Source organism: Phoca vitulina, unplaced genomic scaffold (assembly GCF_004348235.1).
Source record: "Phoca vitulina isolate PV1807 unplaced genomic scaffold, GSC_HSeal_1.0 scaffold2, whole genome shotgun sequence".
NCBI lineage: Eukaryota > Metazoa > Chordata > Mammalia > Carnivora > Phocidae > Phoca > Phoca vitulina.
The window spans coordinates 19,631,255-19,647,301 of record NW_022589705.1 but is presented as its reverse complement, the minus strand read 5'-3'; the positions used below and the strand labels follow the sequence as shown (position 1 = coordinate 19,647,301).

General features: G+C 40.8%; 1 protein-coding gene across 3 annotated transcripts in view; it reads left to right on the top strand.

The window, feature by feature from the left end:
- Positions 1 to 16,047, top strand: part of SNX7 (sorting nexin 7) — a 675,036-nt gene that overhangs the window by 544,861 nt on the left and 114,128 nt on the right. For 2 of the 3 annotated variants that reach the window (XM_032422982.1, XM_032422971.1), the window contains exon 1: positions 4,690 to 4,924. The exons of the other annotated variant lie outside the window; for it this stretch is intronic. In XM_032422982.1, the coding sequence (XP_032278873.1) occupies positions 4,745 to 4,924 (180 nt within the window). In that variant the 5' untranslated portion in view covers positions 4,690 to 4,744. Of the gene's footprint in view, positions 1 to 4,689; positions 4,925 to 16,047 lie in introns of those variants that run through there. 3 annotated transcript variants of the gene reach the window in all.

Here is a 16,047-nt window from a genome sequence, read left to right as displayed (position 1 = left end):
TTAACCATCAGCACAATAACTGTATTTTTCATTTCTCAATTCTTAGCTATTTTTATAGCATCTTGTAGTTATTTTCATTCTTTTTATTTATTAAATAATTTATATTTTTGTGTACTGCTTAAAGTTCTCTAGGCTCTAATCCTTTTAATAGCTTTATATAGTGATTCTGGTACATGGTAGGTGGTTTCCTTGAACATTTTTAATCTCATGGATTAACACTGATCTCATCTACAGTAGAGTTTTATCTGTAGAAACTCTGTCAGAAGTGTTTTGAAGAGAGATTTTGTGTTTGGTTGTGCCAGAGGTTCCAGGTATATATCATTAACCCAGGGACACTTGGAATTTTTTGAAGTGTGACTTCCTGAACTATGGTTAGGATTTGGGGGGGGAGTAGATATCTTTCTCACACGGAGCCCAGGCTGATGGAGAAAAGTTTTGTTATTGAGTGCATATTTTACAAATTTTCACTTCCATTATTCTTTAATTCAAACTTTTAGATTATAGAGGCCAATCCTATCACCCCACCCTGGGGGCATGCAGAGCGTCAGCTGAAATGTTTAGTCTCATTCTCTCAAGAACCAAGAATCCCAAAATATCCTTATAATTCCTCTTTTTAATTTTTTTAAGGCAACATATATAACACTGTCTTTCAGTGAGCTGTAAATTATTTACCACTTACTACTTACCTTGGATAAGTTACTAAACCTCTCTGTTCATCAGTTTCCTCATCTATAAAATGGGGATGTTAATAATAGCACCTCTCATAAGGTGTTTTTGAGAATTAAATGAGTGAACATACATAATGTACTAATAACATTGTCAGACTCAAAGGAGGTACCAATTAGCTACTATTGACAATATTATTGATGAGCCTGTAGAAACAGGATGCTCTCTGGAATCTGTGACAAGTTCTGAAAGAGAATAAAAAACATCAAGTTTTAAGGCAAAACATGTCCTCTTTTTTCATTTAGGAAACCAGCCCTTGGCTTGCTATGGGGTTTTGACAAATACTAAATACCTAAGCGTGGGACATCATGTGACTATGTGACCTGAGCAGCTCATCATGAAATTATTAACAAAATAATTATTAACAATATACTGACAAAAAACCCATAAAATTAGATAAGCCCTCAGCCAACCATACTCATGTGGAAATGGTATATATAAAAATAGTCCTAAAAGCATACATTGCATGAGCATTTGGCTCTTGCTACCAACAGGCATACTGTTAGGATCTCACAGGGAACTCCATTTGAACAGTTAACTAAGGGGTAAAAATTTCAGATCTGGGTTGCAGATGGTTCTTTATCATATTCTGGAATCGGTGTACTGCTGTGAAAAAGGACGATGGAATAGAGAAATCCTCCCCATGGTATATAACAATGTCCACTAGGCTTCAAAGGAGAGAGGCTGGGATGAAGATTCTATATTGCTCCAAGGACACGGGCTGAAGGGTTGTTGGGTGGGACTTAGAAGGAACAAGGTAGGATCCAGAAGTCAAGGAGGTTTGAGAAAATGTATGTGGCCTCTTGGAATGGTCCCAGAATAAAAGCCTATTTGTAGCCCATGGCAATGTTTTCCCAAAACTCCATTTGATGAATTTACATGATCAAACAGTATGTTTGATAAGAATTCTTGTTCTGTGGATGCTAATACTATTGCTTTGCCAGGCACTCCTATGCTTTTTCTATGGCCATGATGGTGGGGATGATGTATGCTATGCACCAGCTTAACAGCATGGATTTCCCACACACTAAAGGACAACTGGCTACTTCCATGGCTAAGTGTTCATCTCCCCACAGCATCAGCTACTTCTGGTCCACCCCTGATACCCATCTGGAGGATGCCATGATTTGTCCTTAATCACAAAGGTATATTGGGTTTGCTTTTCCTGCTCAGTTTCTCCCAACATGATCATCCATGAACTCACTGACTGGTTGCTTTCCCATCAGATTTTACACATAACATTTTTTTTCTAATCAATTAAATCATCTTCCAGCAAAAGAAACAAAGCCATTGGGCAATGCCCAAGGGGTGACCTGTCGTATCATGAACCCCATTACCAGAAACAGCTAACTTTATGGATGGCTGAATGTAACATTAAAGACTCAGTTATGGTCTCAGGAGATCCCAACTGGAAAGGGTGAGAGAGAGGAAGGTTTTTGACAAGTTGTACGTTCTCAGAAACAAAATTTAATATATGATGCTATTTCTCCTATAATCAGAAAAAGAGTCCAGAAACCAAGGGACAGGACTGGGTAGGCCTCCTCTTAATATTACACCTGTACTTAAAATTTTGAGCCATGCTGGTTTATAGGCTTTGGTATCCAAATGAGAATTCTTCCATTAAAGAACCCACTGATGATCCCACTTAATGGTAAGCTTAGACTGTTATGTGGCAGTTTAGGATTTTTCATGCCATTGAATAAGCAGGCCTGGCATTTTGGTAATTAAATTCAAAAATTTAGTCCATAAGTTGCAAAATATCAACAGGATTGTAGAACTGCAGGAGGAATGGACATATTAGACTTGGAGCTGCCCCAGTAATGAATAGGTTTGGGTTTTCTTCCTTTGGGGAGCTCAGTACTATATTCCCAAGTGCTTGAGCCATAGCTGAAGTATACTCAGCAGGAATGGAGGTCAGGGGGAGACAGTATGTGAAGAAACATGATATTAATGTTAGGCAGTCAAAGGAGTGAATTCTAGTGGTAGGGATTTTTTTTTGTAATCTTCTGACCAGCATCAATATGGCCTTTCTATGTTTAGAAAATTCTTTGCCTTAGAAATCTCTGTGGGATTTGGCCAGGTGGGTCAAGTAGATCTTTCCTCGGGGGTTTTGCAACTAGAACTACTAACACTGAGAAAGAGGACTGTGGGGCATTTTTGTGGCACTAAGAGAGGTACTTCTCAGAGGCTGCTGTGATGTGGCCCTTGGTGACAGCACCCTGAGTCCAGTGACATCAGTGTCAGCGGCATCCTGGGTTCAGCAATGGCGGCTGCAAGGTCTGCACATTAGCTCTGTGGCATGGTTTTGGCTGTGATCCAAGCTATGTAGTCCCGGTTTGTTCTGCCCATTTTCTGAGCCTGTCTCTATGCTTTCTGGCAACTGTGTGAGTCACGGTATCCTTAAGAATTTCCTGGTTCAGGTTGCAGTTAGAAACCCTTGAATCTCTCACTAGCCAGAATGAGCTTAGAGAGGAAAAAAAAATAGACTTTTAATAACTTGTATTCCTTTTAGACATTAGCACAGAGCCTTTTTAAGTGAGTATATCTGACACTGTGGCTTATTAATAAATAATGTGAACACTAACCTTTAAATGTTAAAGTTTGCTAAGAAATATAAGGCATTTACATGAAATAAATACAATCTATAAGATGGCATAAAATTAAATGCTAAATTGGGAACAGGAGGTGTTGACTTGGAAAGTCTTCCAGAAAGAGATAGGACTATAGTTAATTCCTGAAGGATGAGCAGGAGATGGTATTCTGGATACAGGAACCAAAAAGTGTAGGAAGAAGACTGTATATTCACAGGGCAGCTGACCAGCCTGACTTAGGAAGAGCATATGTGAACCGAAAGCAATGGGAGGTACATCTGAATGGTTAAGAGGGAACATATTATTAAGGCCATGTCCTCTAATCAGAAGTAGAGAAATGCTCTAATTCCCCAAATATTTTATATCTATCTATCTATCTATCTTTCAATTTCATTAAGTTAAGAACTCTGAACATTGGGTTAAATATTTTGCAGGGAGTCAAGTCTCTGACATAGCCTCCTCCCTGCCTATGTGCAAACTTATTAGACATTCTTTCCAGGGCCGATGGAGAAAAGAGCTGGCTGGGACTGAGGGGAGTTAAATAATAAAACATGAAGATAGTCCCAAAATATATCAATTTGTGTTCAATTTTCCTTTTTTTGGAACTTAGATTTTTTTTTTTTTTTTTAATATTAAGCAGTGAGAACTAATTGTAGCTTGGCATTGGCAGCGCAAAGATTGAAGATTATTTCTTGGTGGCGAGGTCCAGTCCTGCTCTTTGTCCTCGGCTCTTAGAAATGTTCCTGCTCATTAACTTCAGGAAGACTTCCAGAAGTAAAGGCACATTTTAAAGTGGCTGAAAAGAGTTTTTAAATCCAACTTCCCTGGCTTGACAGTGAGATGACCACACAGTCCGGTCACTGGGTCAAAAATCAATTACAAAAACAGAGGGAGATTTTCAGGTCTTTTATTTTTGCATTAGCCTTAGTAAAAGACGGACTCCAAAACCACAACCAAAAAGAAAGACAACCATTTAAAATACAGGAAATACAGTACTGGCTTTTTCTCTCGGCAGGATGGGTCGGCTGCCTTCCAGCCTCGTTGTGGGTCCCCCGAAGTTGACGGTTCGCTCTGTCGCTTATGCCCAGACCCCCGCCGCCGCGGAAACCCACGCTCGGCAGTCCCCGAGCCAGGGCATTGCGGGGACGCCCTCCTCGTACCTTCGCGTGCTCGGCTTTCCTCCAGCCGACAGCAGCCCTTTCCCCACCCTAGCCAGGGCCCGCGAGCCCCACTCCCGCGTCTCCGGCAGGCCCCAGGCCAGGTGGGGACGAGCCGGCCCCGCGCTGGCCCCGGCAGTTCCGCGTCTGCGCAGCGGGCGAGGGGCTGGAGCGGGGCCGGCCCGGGAGGTGCAGGATGCGCGGGAGCCAATGGGCACGCTCGGGGGAGCCGGGCTGGCAGCGGCGGCGGGCCGGGCGCGCACTGTCGGGATGGAGGGCGAGCGCCTGGCATCTCAGGCGCGCTCCTCCGGCCTCCCGGCTGGGGGCGCCACGGGGGAGAGCCCGGGGGTCGACGCCCCCCTCCTGGGCAGCAGCGGCTCCTCTGCCCTGCTGCAGGCCGAGGTGCTGGATCTGGACGAGGACGAGGACGACCTGGAGGTGTTCAGTAAGGTGAGGGCGGCGGCGGCGCGTCCCGAGAAAGTTCCAAGTCAACTCCAGGAGTTGGCACCGTGGCGCGGCGGCCGCCCCCAGTGCGCTCGCCCGGCCCCGGCGGAGGCTCCGAGCTGGAGGTGGGTGGGGTCTCCCCGGGCGCCCAACCCCGCCAGGCGGCTCGCCGCACCCCGGGCTGCGTCCCGGCCGGGCCGCGAACCGCAACCGCGCCCTCCTCTGCACTTTGACCCTCCATTCGGCACGGCCGTGGCTTTGTGGAGTCGGCAAAGTTGTGATTTTTTTACCCCCTTTTTTCTCTTTCTCGGTTCTTGTCTGACGCGGACGCCTCCTCCGGACAGTTTCCGAACCCGGGAGGCGGTGGCCCGAGAGAGCCCCCGCCCTGGCCGCTTCTTTTCGGGCGCAGCCAGCCCAGAGCTCTGGGAGAGAGATCACCCTAGTCGAGAGAAATTATTCCTGATTTAGTGGTACTGACTGTGGGTTTAAGACTGGGCTGACTGACACCGGAGGTGAGCCTCAAGCCCGTGAGACTAGGTGGCAAGGGAATCCCCTCTTGAGGAGCAAACGGGTCCTGTGTGTCCAACAGGAAGCTCCTCCGCTGCGGAGTTGAGGATTTTTCAGTGAGCTACTGCCTCCCAACCCACCGCCAGCCGCTTTCGTTTTTCCTTTCCCCGGGGAAAATCAGGACGAAAGGGCCCTCCTAACTTGCAGTAGAGTTGGAGAGAAATTGACTCAGGTTAGCGGTAGACTTGTGGTGCCTGTACAACTGCTGGTTGTAATTTCTTTTTGGAAAAGAAAAATACCTTTCTTGCAGGGCTGTTAAAATGTCAACCCAGTTTCTTAACGTTGCTGCTGTATTAATTAATAAGCCTGTGCAGTAGTTAGCTGTTACCTTGAGGTGTTAGGGAAAGCGACCTACCTAACCACTGCTATACTCTGGGAGAGCGAACTGAAGTTACAAACTGAACAAGCATACTCTGACCCCAAAGAGGAATATGAAAGCTCCTTTCTCCCTTTAGGATTAAATGGAATGGTAGGCACAATCGGATTCTAGATGTTCAGACAGAGTAACAGTTTTGTGCTCTTGAGAAAGTTATTTGACCTTTCAATGTGTTTAAATTGTAAAACAATGGAATTATTTTATGTTCGCTTGTAAAAAATTAACACTGCTGTTTTATATTCCACACATACTTTATGTTCAGATCGGGGACAATTGGCCTATCCCTCACATTGCCTTCTAAGATACTATTAGTCTTTGCATTAATTAGTGTAGGGCTCTGCATTGTGAAACTTCCAGCCTGGGGGAGGGAGAGTGTTGGTTGGGAGTGGCAGTTGTGTATCAACTAGGATTGTTTTAACCTAGTCCCGTGCTTTCTCTTTCCCCGGATTCTAAGTGTCCCAGTCCCCTCTTAAGAATCATTGTTTTAATTAGCCCCTGTTGTCAGAGGCAGATCTAAGATGAAGCTAATGAAATTGAAGCTTCAGATGTTTATGTGCTTAGGCCTCTGGAAATGTTGAGAGTTACTGGGAATTCTAGATGTTCTAGGTGGGAAGGGAATGACAGATTGCAACCAGAAGCATTTCTAAGTTAGCATTTCTGGTAAATTGCCTAAAGCTATCTCAGAAGAAAGGAATCTAGATCTCCAAGTCTCCGGAGAAGAGTTGTTGAGATCTCTTTTCTCATTCTAAATCGACATTTGTTTTTCTATCTAATTTTGTTTTGTTAAGTTTGGATTCTTTTTAAAAGGATGTAAGCTTCAGCTCCACACACCTGGATGCACACTACCTGTTAGTGCTTTATAACTACGTGTGTTGGACCCTTAGGAAAATGTTAAGAACCACTTTTACAGAGACTGGCCACGTAGATTAAGGTAAAGATGTAATGTTGGTTAGAGTCTGAAAATACTTGGAAAAAATTTAAGTCAGCTGCCTGCTTATAAGTTGAATTTTACAACCATTAACCACAGTTAGTTAGACAAGCAGATTTAAGAAAGTCCTCTCCATTTGGACTGCTCTCTCTACCACTCCCTTTTTAGCCAGCTCCTCTGTAGACCTCTCCCACTGACCAGTTTCCCTGGGATACTTTCAACAATTACTTCTAAAGTATACTATTGCTACCCTTTAGTACTTTGAGATCCCCTACCTTAATATTCAGCTTACATTTGTCATTCCTTCTTCCCTTAGATTATTTGTGAATATATATCATAATCTCCTCCAGAAGCTTTTTAAAGAGTAGAATCTTTGGCTTATTATTAATTCTTTTCTTCCCACAATACCTTACAAGCGCATGGCAAATACATGTTAAATCTTTTTGTGTAAGATACTGTGCTGGGTATTTGGAAAAAAGAAAGACATGATTCAGTCTTGGAGTCCAGGTGGAAGATGTGACAGAGACTCTAAATGGCAATATAAATCAGGAGAGATGGGAAACAAAACAGTATTTTTCGGAGTTTTCAGGTAATCCAGTGAGAGGAAATTGATACCAAATCTCAAGAGACCATAGGGAATGCAGAGGTTATTGACTTAAAAGAGTAAATATAGATGTTGGAAGGTAGGGGAACATGACCAACGATTCAAAAACAGAAAAAAGAAAAAGGATAAAAATTATAACGTTAGTGTAAGAATAGTGTTAGGACCGGGCCAAAATGACGCGTGGCTTGCAAAAAATTTAGAGAAAAGAGTCCGGTTTCTCTATATTAAAAAAAAAGAAAAAAAGTTCTTTTTTGGAAATGTTAAAATAACTAGCCTTTATTTTTATTAAATACTGTAATGTGTAGAAGGAGGAGCAACTGAAACATAACTAAGGTAACTAGGTCACGGTAAAGCAGTGGGGTACTTATCTGGTACTCGGTAAATGATAGATATTGTTATTGGTCTTTTTAAAAGGTATTCAGGACCATAAAATAAGATCTGTATCATCTAAGATAAACAGGGGATCTACAGATATAATTATCCTCATCACTGCTAGTCATGTTTGAGGAGATGAGCATGGTGCACCAAAACTAAAAAAAAAAAAAAAATTCTTTTTTTAATATAATGGGCAAAAAGAAGTTCTGGAAGGTATAGGCAGGCAAAATTTCAATCTCCAGCAAAGCTATCAAACCTATGGAACTATTTAGTATTTTGTTTATAAACACTTTGGAAAGAAAGAGGTGATCTGGTTTTATAACAGTGATAGAAAATAGTTCTGTGGTAAATCAGAAATATAACAATGAGCATGTTTATTTGAACAATGCTTTTGAAAGAATCACTCATTTGCAAAAAAGGTTACTTTCGAAAGAAGAATATAGTTGTTGAGACATCCAGCTCCTATATATTGGATCTCTGTCAATCCCGACATAGTGGAGGGACATAATTGTACTATTCAATAATTATATCAGATACTTAGTAGAAGATATTGGAAGTTTGGTTATTAATTTTTCATATTTGTTCCCTGAACTGTCTCTATTGAGTTCCTATTGTGTGCCTGTATCAGTCATGGCCCTGTTAAGAATCAGAATTCTCTCCGATGACTTAAATGAAGAATGTTTAGTGCAAGAACTACTTACAGGATTTGGGGCAGGGTTCAGGAACACACAAGGGACACTGAGGTACTTAGAAACTTGCAGAGGCAAAAAAGCCATTAGTACCCAGAGTTTAATGGGAAGAGAAATAGATACGGTGTTGCTGGAATGCAGTGAGAACTGGACCTGTAGCGAAGGGGCCACTTGCACAGGAGCTGTATATACAGAGAGATGTCTGTAGAAGTGTACCCCTGCCAGAAACGTGGTGCCAAAGCAAGGAAGAAATAGGATATTCCCTGAGCTCCTCTTCTGCTGCGCTTGGATCTCCTGCTTGTGACCTGCCCTGGGCAAGCGGCTCAGGTGATGTCATCCACCCCAAGAGTAGATGCTGGGAGCTGGGAGGTTGGGAGTGGAAATAAAGAATAACCAGCATAATACATAGTACCAAAGTGTGGCAAGTAGCTTTGGATAAAGATAACCACATCTCTATCTCCTATCCCATAGGCTCTTCTATACAGTGACCTGCCACCTTCCTAATTAGAGGTGGGATCTCTGCCGCCTCCTTGAATCTGGCTGGGATTGTGACTGCCTCACCAGTAAGGTCTGGTGGAAATGATACCGTGCAGCTTCCAGGGCTAGATGATAAAAGGCGGTGCAGGCTGTGCTTTGTCCAGTGGGACACTGTACTGTTCGGAGCTGATATGTAAGAAATGTCTGTATTGGAAATCCTGGCTCCACCGCTTGATAGCTTTGTTCCTTGGGCAAATTACTTAACCTCTCAATGCCTCAGATTCTTCATCTGGAAAATGAGGGCAGATAATAAATATGAAAATGAAATGAGTTACTATATATAAAGAGCTTGTGAATAGTTCCTGGCCTTTAGTAAACACTCTTGACTGTTGATCAGCTCTACACAGCCATAGGATTCTGTTGTCCAAAAAGAAGTGCAACAATGGACATGTTCTGTATCTGCCTGTCTACAGTAGCAGCCACTCGCCACAGGTGGCTTGTGAGCACGTGAAATGCGGCTAGTACATTGGAGGAACTGACCTTTTAGTTGTATTTAATTAATTTACATTTAAATATAAGTAGCCGTCTGTGGCTAGTGGCTATCAGTTTGAGCAGTAGAAGACTAAACAAATCTTTATTTCATTACAGGCTTGACTTATGGTTACTCAAGAAGTATTCTTGAATGAATGAGTAGTTCCCTTGGTGATCCGCACTGAAATATATAAAATACACACATGCATCATACACAACATATGCACACACATATGTGCTTACATATATGTGCAGTGTGTGCGTGCATGGATTATGTATGTATTGTGTGTGTGTATAGTGTGCGAGCGTGAATGTATGTGAATATTTGTGTGTATATGCTCAGTTGTCCAACTCACTTAAAATCTAGAATGCAGGATTACAGCAGTCAGGTCATGTGTTCTCCTTTCCCGGTCTGTATCCTGATCCTGCCTCAGTGGGTGTTACCATTTTGATGGTTAAAAAAAGAGGAACCCATAAAACAGAGGAAAGTAGGACATTTACCCTACTGAAGTTCCATCATCTACCATCATTGCCCTGTTATATGTTGAGTATTCTCATATTCCTGCCAGAGGAGGAGGTGGAGTGAAGTAGAAAGAAGATTAAAAAATCCTCAAGATCTCCTTATGAGTGAGTATATATGGTCAACAATAGAATTTAAATATATAAGGAAATTTCAGAGTAAGTTTAGGGAGACCTTGTATGGACCATTCTATGTACAAACATTCCTAGTGGTTTTCAGTGACTGAAAGATCAATGTACACAAATGACGTGATACTGAATCTAAACAAGCACCATATTTTCAAGGTCATATGGAGTATTAATTGTACTGTACTCTGATTTGTCCATGCCACTTCCGAAATTTCATTCCATCCTCTGTATTTTATTTTATTTTTATTTTATTTTTTTATTTTTTTATTTTTATTTTTTTAAAGATTTTATTTATTTATTTGACAGAGAGAGACACAGTGAGAGAGGGAACACAAGCAGGGGGAGTGGGAGAGGGAGAAGCAGGCTTCCCGCAGAGCAGGGAGCCCGATGCGGGGCTCGATCCCAGGACCCTGGGATCATGACCTGAGCTGAAGTCAGACGCTCAATGACTGAGCCACCCAGGCGCCCCTTTATTTTTTTTTTAAAGATGTGCTTATTTAGTTTAGAGAGAGAGAGCACATGCACATGAGCAGGAGGGGCAGAGGGAGAGGGGAGCGCAGAGCCCGATGCGGGGTCAATCCCACGACCCCCTAGACCATGACCTGAGCTGAAAACAAGAGTCAGATGCCCAGCTGACTGCGCCGAGTTGCCTCGCATTCTCTGTATTTTAAAGGGGAATCGATTATATCAGAAAATGTCAAAGGGATGTTATCTCATCTGCAGACGCCAGTGCCTTGTTATTGATTTTTTGGAATGCTGTGTTGAGGTTGAGCGTGAGATCTCTGGGCTCAGCAGAAAGAAGGCTTGGATCCGTCTACACTGTTTTCCACTAGCATGAGCAGTGGGGAGGGCTGCCCAGCAACAGTCTTGCCACACATTTGCCATTGTGAAGGAGAATAAACAAAGGGGTTTCACCAATGATATGTTTTGGCAACCATGGCCCATGAAGAAAGGCTGGGGAAGAACAAAAAGTAGTTTAGCTTGGAAAAGACTTGGGTTAATTCTTTATGAAGAGTTATTTTGATTTAGGTTGATTAGATGGTTGTAGTTTTGAAGGGTGAAACTAGAATTGCTAGGTCAAAAATATGGGGAGACAAGTTTTAGGTCAATTTATGGAAGAATTTTCTAAGTGAAAGTTCCAAAATGAAAAGGATTGCTCAGCATGGTCATGAATTCTGTCACTAAAAATGTTCGAGCGCAAGCTGGATGACTAACTGTCCCAGAGGAGAGGAGGGTGTGGCAATTGGACTGTCCCTTTGCACTATTAAGAGGCTGTTACAAGTGGAATTTTAACTTACACTAAATCTAACTATAAGAGCAGTGGAAAGTCTTAATTAGATGATCCTACTTGTCTCTTCAACTTAATTCCCAAATCAACTTATCTTCTACCATTCCCTAGTTTTTATACTTCTCTTCCCACATTGGTTATGGTTTCCATTTAATTGTCTGCTAATGATGTGACAACTTCTTAGATAGCCAGGATAAAATGCTTAGTGTTACTTTCTATTTATTATCCCTTTCACTCACTCTCCATGTGTCCAACATATCTAAGAAGTCCCCATCAGTTTTATCTTCTTGGTATCTCCAGAATCCATGCCTTCTTCTGTTCCCACTGCTACCATCAGAGTTGTTATACAGTTACCATTAAAGAGATTGAGAACCATTAAAATAGTCTCTGAGAACCATTAAAATAGTCTCTTAAAGTCTCAGTCTCTTCTCTTCTGCCTCTAGTCTATCCCACGTGCTCACAAGCACACCGATGTTTCCAGAGCACACAGTTCTGATCGTATGGTCACATTTTGCCATTCAAGATGCTTGATCAGGCTGCTTGCGGCTCTTCCGCCTCACCACTCTGTCCTCTACAGCCTTACTCTGCTGAGTCCATGAATCTGTTGCATCACCTGGGAGCTCGTTAGCAATGCAGTCTCAGAACCCACTTTCCAGGCCAGATGAATCAATCTGTATGTTACCACGAGTCCGTATTGATTTGTTTGCACCTTAGAGTTTGAAAAGTACTGACTAGAAGCACTGATCTAGGTTGGTTCACTTGCCACTACATGAGCTTGCTTCTAATTTTTCTACCTCTGTGTAATTATTGTTGGGTTGACAAAGCAAATTCCTTTCTGTTTCTTATGGCCTAATGTAAAACTACCTCTTACCTAAGAGCTTCTTCATTCTTCAGCTAGAATTAATTTCTCCACTCTACGCTTCCCATAATGCTGTTTTGAATCTTGTAATACTTACTACATTACCTTATGAATAGGTATTTACTTCTCATCTGTAAAACTTTGATAGCTTGTCTATCTCCAATAGATTAAACTTCTTGATGGTAGAGGAGTAGGAACTTTAAATATTTATGGGATAAATATGTTAATGAATGATATGGCCTATGACTTTTTTCCTATGTATAGACCCAATTATTACAGTAATTTGCTAGTGATCTGTTTTCAGTAAATTAAATTTGTATTGTGTTGGTCCTTCCTATCAGGATACCAAACCAAATAGAATTAAAACAAATTGGTCTTAATAAGTGGTGAATAAATGTTATTGCTGGATGACACAGAGCTATGTTGAATGTCAATCTGGACAAAATCTCCTTTTTGAATTGTATTAGAAGAAATAAACACAAAACAAAAAACAAAACAACAACAAGACAACAACAACAACTAAAACCCCCAACAACCCCAAGGGAATCACTTAAGAACCTTCTTTTGCTAGGAAAAATAACTTTTAGAGCTAATAGCTCCTATCTCAATCAAAAAGCTTGGTTGCAAGCAATGGAAACTAATTACAGCAGGAAAGGAAGGAAGCACAATTAGGTACTCACAAAGTAGATGTGAAGGCTGGAGATGGCAGGTGCAGAAAGGGATAAGCACTAGCAGAAACTGTAGTCAATGTTATATTTGGAAAGGGGATTGGATGTTGTATAGCCAAAAGTAAAAATCCATGAGAACCTTTAGGAAAGGTTTTTATGCAGACAACAGTATTTATTTATTGATCCATGACAATGGAGAATATTATTAAAAATATTTTGGGAAAATGATGTCAAAGGGCACCAGATTTGAACATAATATACTCTAAAAAATACTTAATAAAGTTTACATGCAATTTTATTTCTGCATCCTTGAGGTTCTGATAGGATGCTCTCGTATAACTCTTAACTGATAACCTGCTACATTTTTACAAATGGCTAGTGTGATCAAAAAGAAACACAGATTCAATAGCTATGTGGTTGTAGTCTTCAAAGTTTATTTTATTCTTATATTTATTTGTATCCCACATTTTCCAAACAGGATATAAGACTAAAAGTTAAAGTAAATTTTCATAGTTACTCACTTTAGGAATGTATGTTAAAGTTTTCTCAATAAGCAAGTGAAAAGTTATATGCTTGAAAGATTTTCTCAGTTTTAAATTGAATATTTTATTAACTCTGACACTGCATATACCAGTCATGCTGGATAACACAGTGTTGTTACCTGTAGTATTAATAAAAAAGGATAGAATCAGGAAATCAAATTTATTAGCAAATACTGACATAAAAAATCAGCAAAATGCACTTACGATAAAACAGAACAGAAGGTTAAACCAGTAGTTTTTAAAATTAAAACTGAAATAATTATATATATGCTTATGTATTTTTTTTATTTTAAAAATGCTTTGGTATGACATACTCTTTTTTATTGTTTTTAAGGTAACTTCACTGAGGTATAATTTATATACTATAAACTTCACCCAGAGGTGATTTTTTTTAAATTAAATTTACTGAGTTGCATAGCCATCCCTGTAAACCAGTTTTGGAACATTTTTATACCCCCCAAAAATCCATCACGTCATTTACAATTAATCTCTGTTTTCACTCCCACCCGTGGACAACCACTAATCTACTATTTTCTGTCTCTGCAGATTTGCCTTTTCAGGAAATTTCATATAAATGGAATCAGACAATATGTGGTCTTTTGTGTATGGTTTCTTTCATTTAATTAGTATAATATTTTTAGGTTCATTTTTCTTGTAATTTTATTTTTTTAGTCATGGCTTTAATTTTTTGGTATAAGAAATAAAGTTTTTATTTTGAAATGAAAAACAGAGCTTAATCATTTTAAATGAAATGTTAGGAATAGAAGTTCTGTTTAATGTTGAAATGAAGGCCTTATTATGTGTGACCAAAAGCAAATGGCAAACTCTTTGTATAAGAATCTTCAAAATTAGGGGCGCCTGGGTGGCTCAGTCTGTTAAGCATCTGCCTTCAGCTCAGGTCATGATCCCAGGGTCCTGGGATCGAGCCCTGCATCAAGCTCCCTGCTCAGCAGGAAGCCTGCTTCTCCCTCTCCCACTCCCCCTGCTTGTGTTCCCTCTCTCCCTGTGTCTCTCTCTGTCAAATAAATAAATAAATAAAATCTTTTAAAAAAGAAAAAAATCTTCAAAATTAGAGATTTTGTTCTTTTGTACTAACTCTGAGAAAGTTAAGTGTGCGTGTTAATACACACATATATAAGTATATATTTATATGTTTAATTGAACATTGAATAATATTTTCATCAGCTTTCACTAATTATGCTGTAATATAAGCAACAAGATCTCAGTGACTTAACTACAATAAAGGCTTATTTCTTTTTCATGAATCTGTCAACTGTAACTGAGCTATGAGTCTGTCCCAAGTTTTGAGTCTGTTTCACATGTCTTCTTCATTTTGGGGTCAAGACTGAAGGAGAGACCCCTAACTGGGACATGTCATTCCTCTGGCAGAGGGAGAAGAATAGGAGCACTGGTGGAAACGGGCAGTGGCTTCCACATCTGCCCAGACACATGCCATTATCCAAACTAAGTCAATGATCAAATCCATTGTGGTGGGAGACTCTTTTCCTTCTATAAGGAGGCACTGAAAGTTACCTGGCAGTTGACCAGGAGATATAATGCTCTCATAGGAAGACAGAGGGCCACTGGGAACAATCATACCATCTCCCACAGTGGTCTTGTGGCAAAGCTAGAGGCAAATGGCATGTTGGACCTCTCTGAATAAGGAAAAACATTTTTTCCCCATGGGGTATTAAGTACAAAAAAGAAATTTTTTCACTAGGTAAGGAGCATAATTGAGACAAATAGAAAAACATCATGATTATTAATCTCCAATTGGCTAATGCTCATGATAGTCTGAGTAAGACCATACAGATCCTTAAAAACCTCTAGTGTACAACAAATGTCTCACTTTTGGATTTTTAGGTGCAACAGTCATTTATCAGGGAGTTCTCCCTTCCCTTTTTTCAAGACCTATAAGATGAAAATGTGAATACTTACAATTCTGACACAGTAAATGTTAAAATGAGTTTTTTGTTGTTTAGACCTTCACCAAAGCCTGTGTTCCCGCCATTTGCCACCTTTCTGGTCCCTCCAGCATTCTGAGTCCTTTCCTGTCATAGGCTTCATTGGCTCTCCAGACTGGAATCCTTTTCCCTCAGTGTTTTTCATGACTGCCTCCTTTTCAATATTACCTCCTGAAAGACACCTTCCCCGATAGCTCTATCAGGAGCGTTCCTCTTTCTCCCTTTCAGTGTTACCCCAGCAACCCACCCCACTTTTTTTTTGGAATTTATAACCTTGTTTATCAATACTTATTCAAATCTGGAATTTTCTTGTTTTTTCTCTATGTTTACTTGTTTATTATCTCAAGCCCTCCCGCTTAATTAAAGTGTGGGCTTCATACGAGCCCAGGAAGCCTGCCATCTCGGCTGCTGTTGCAGCCCCAGCCCAGTGCCTGACACATGGTTGACATTCAGTGAACATTTGTAAAATGAAGTAAAGCTTCTACACTGGGTGCTTTTTGTGTGTGCATATGGCTGGTGGTGATGGTAGCGGTGATTGAGTCTTGACTCTGCCAGTTGAGATAAGTGAGTTGGGGAGAATTATTATCACCCTATGCCACAAGCTTATCTGTAA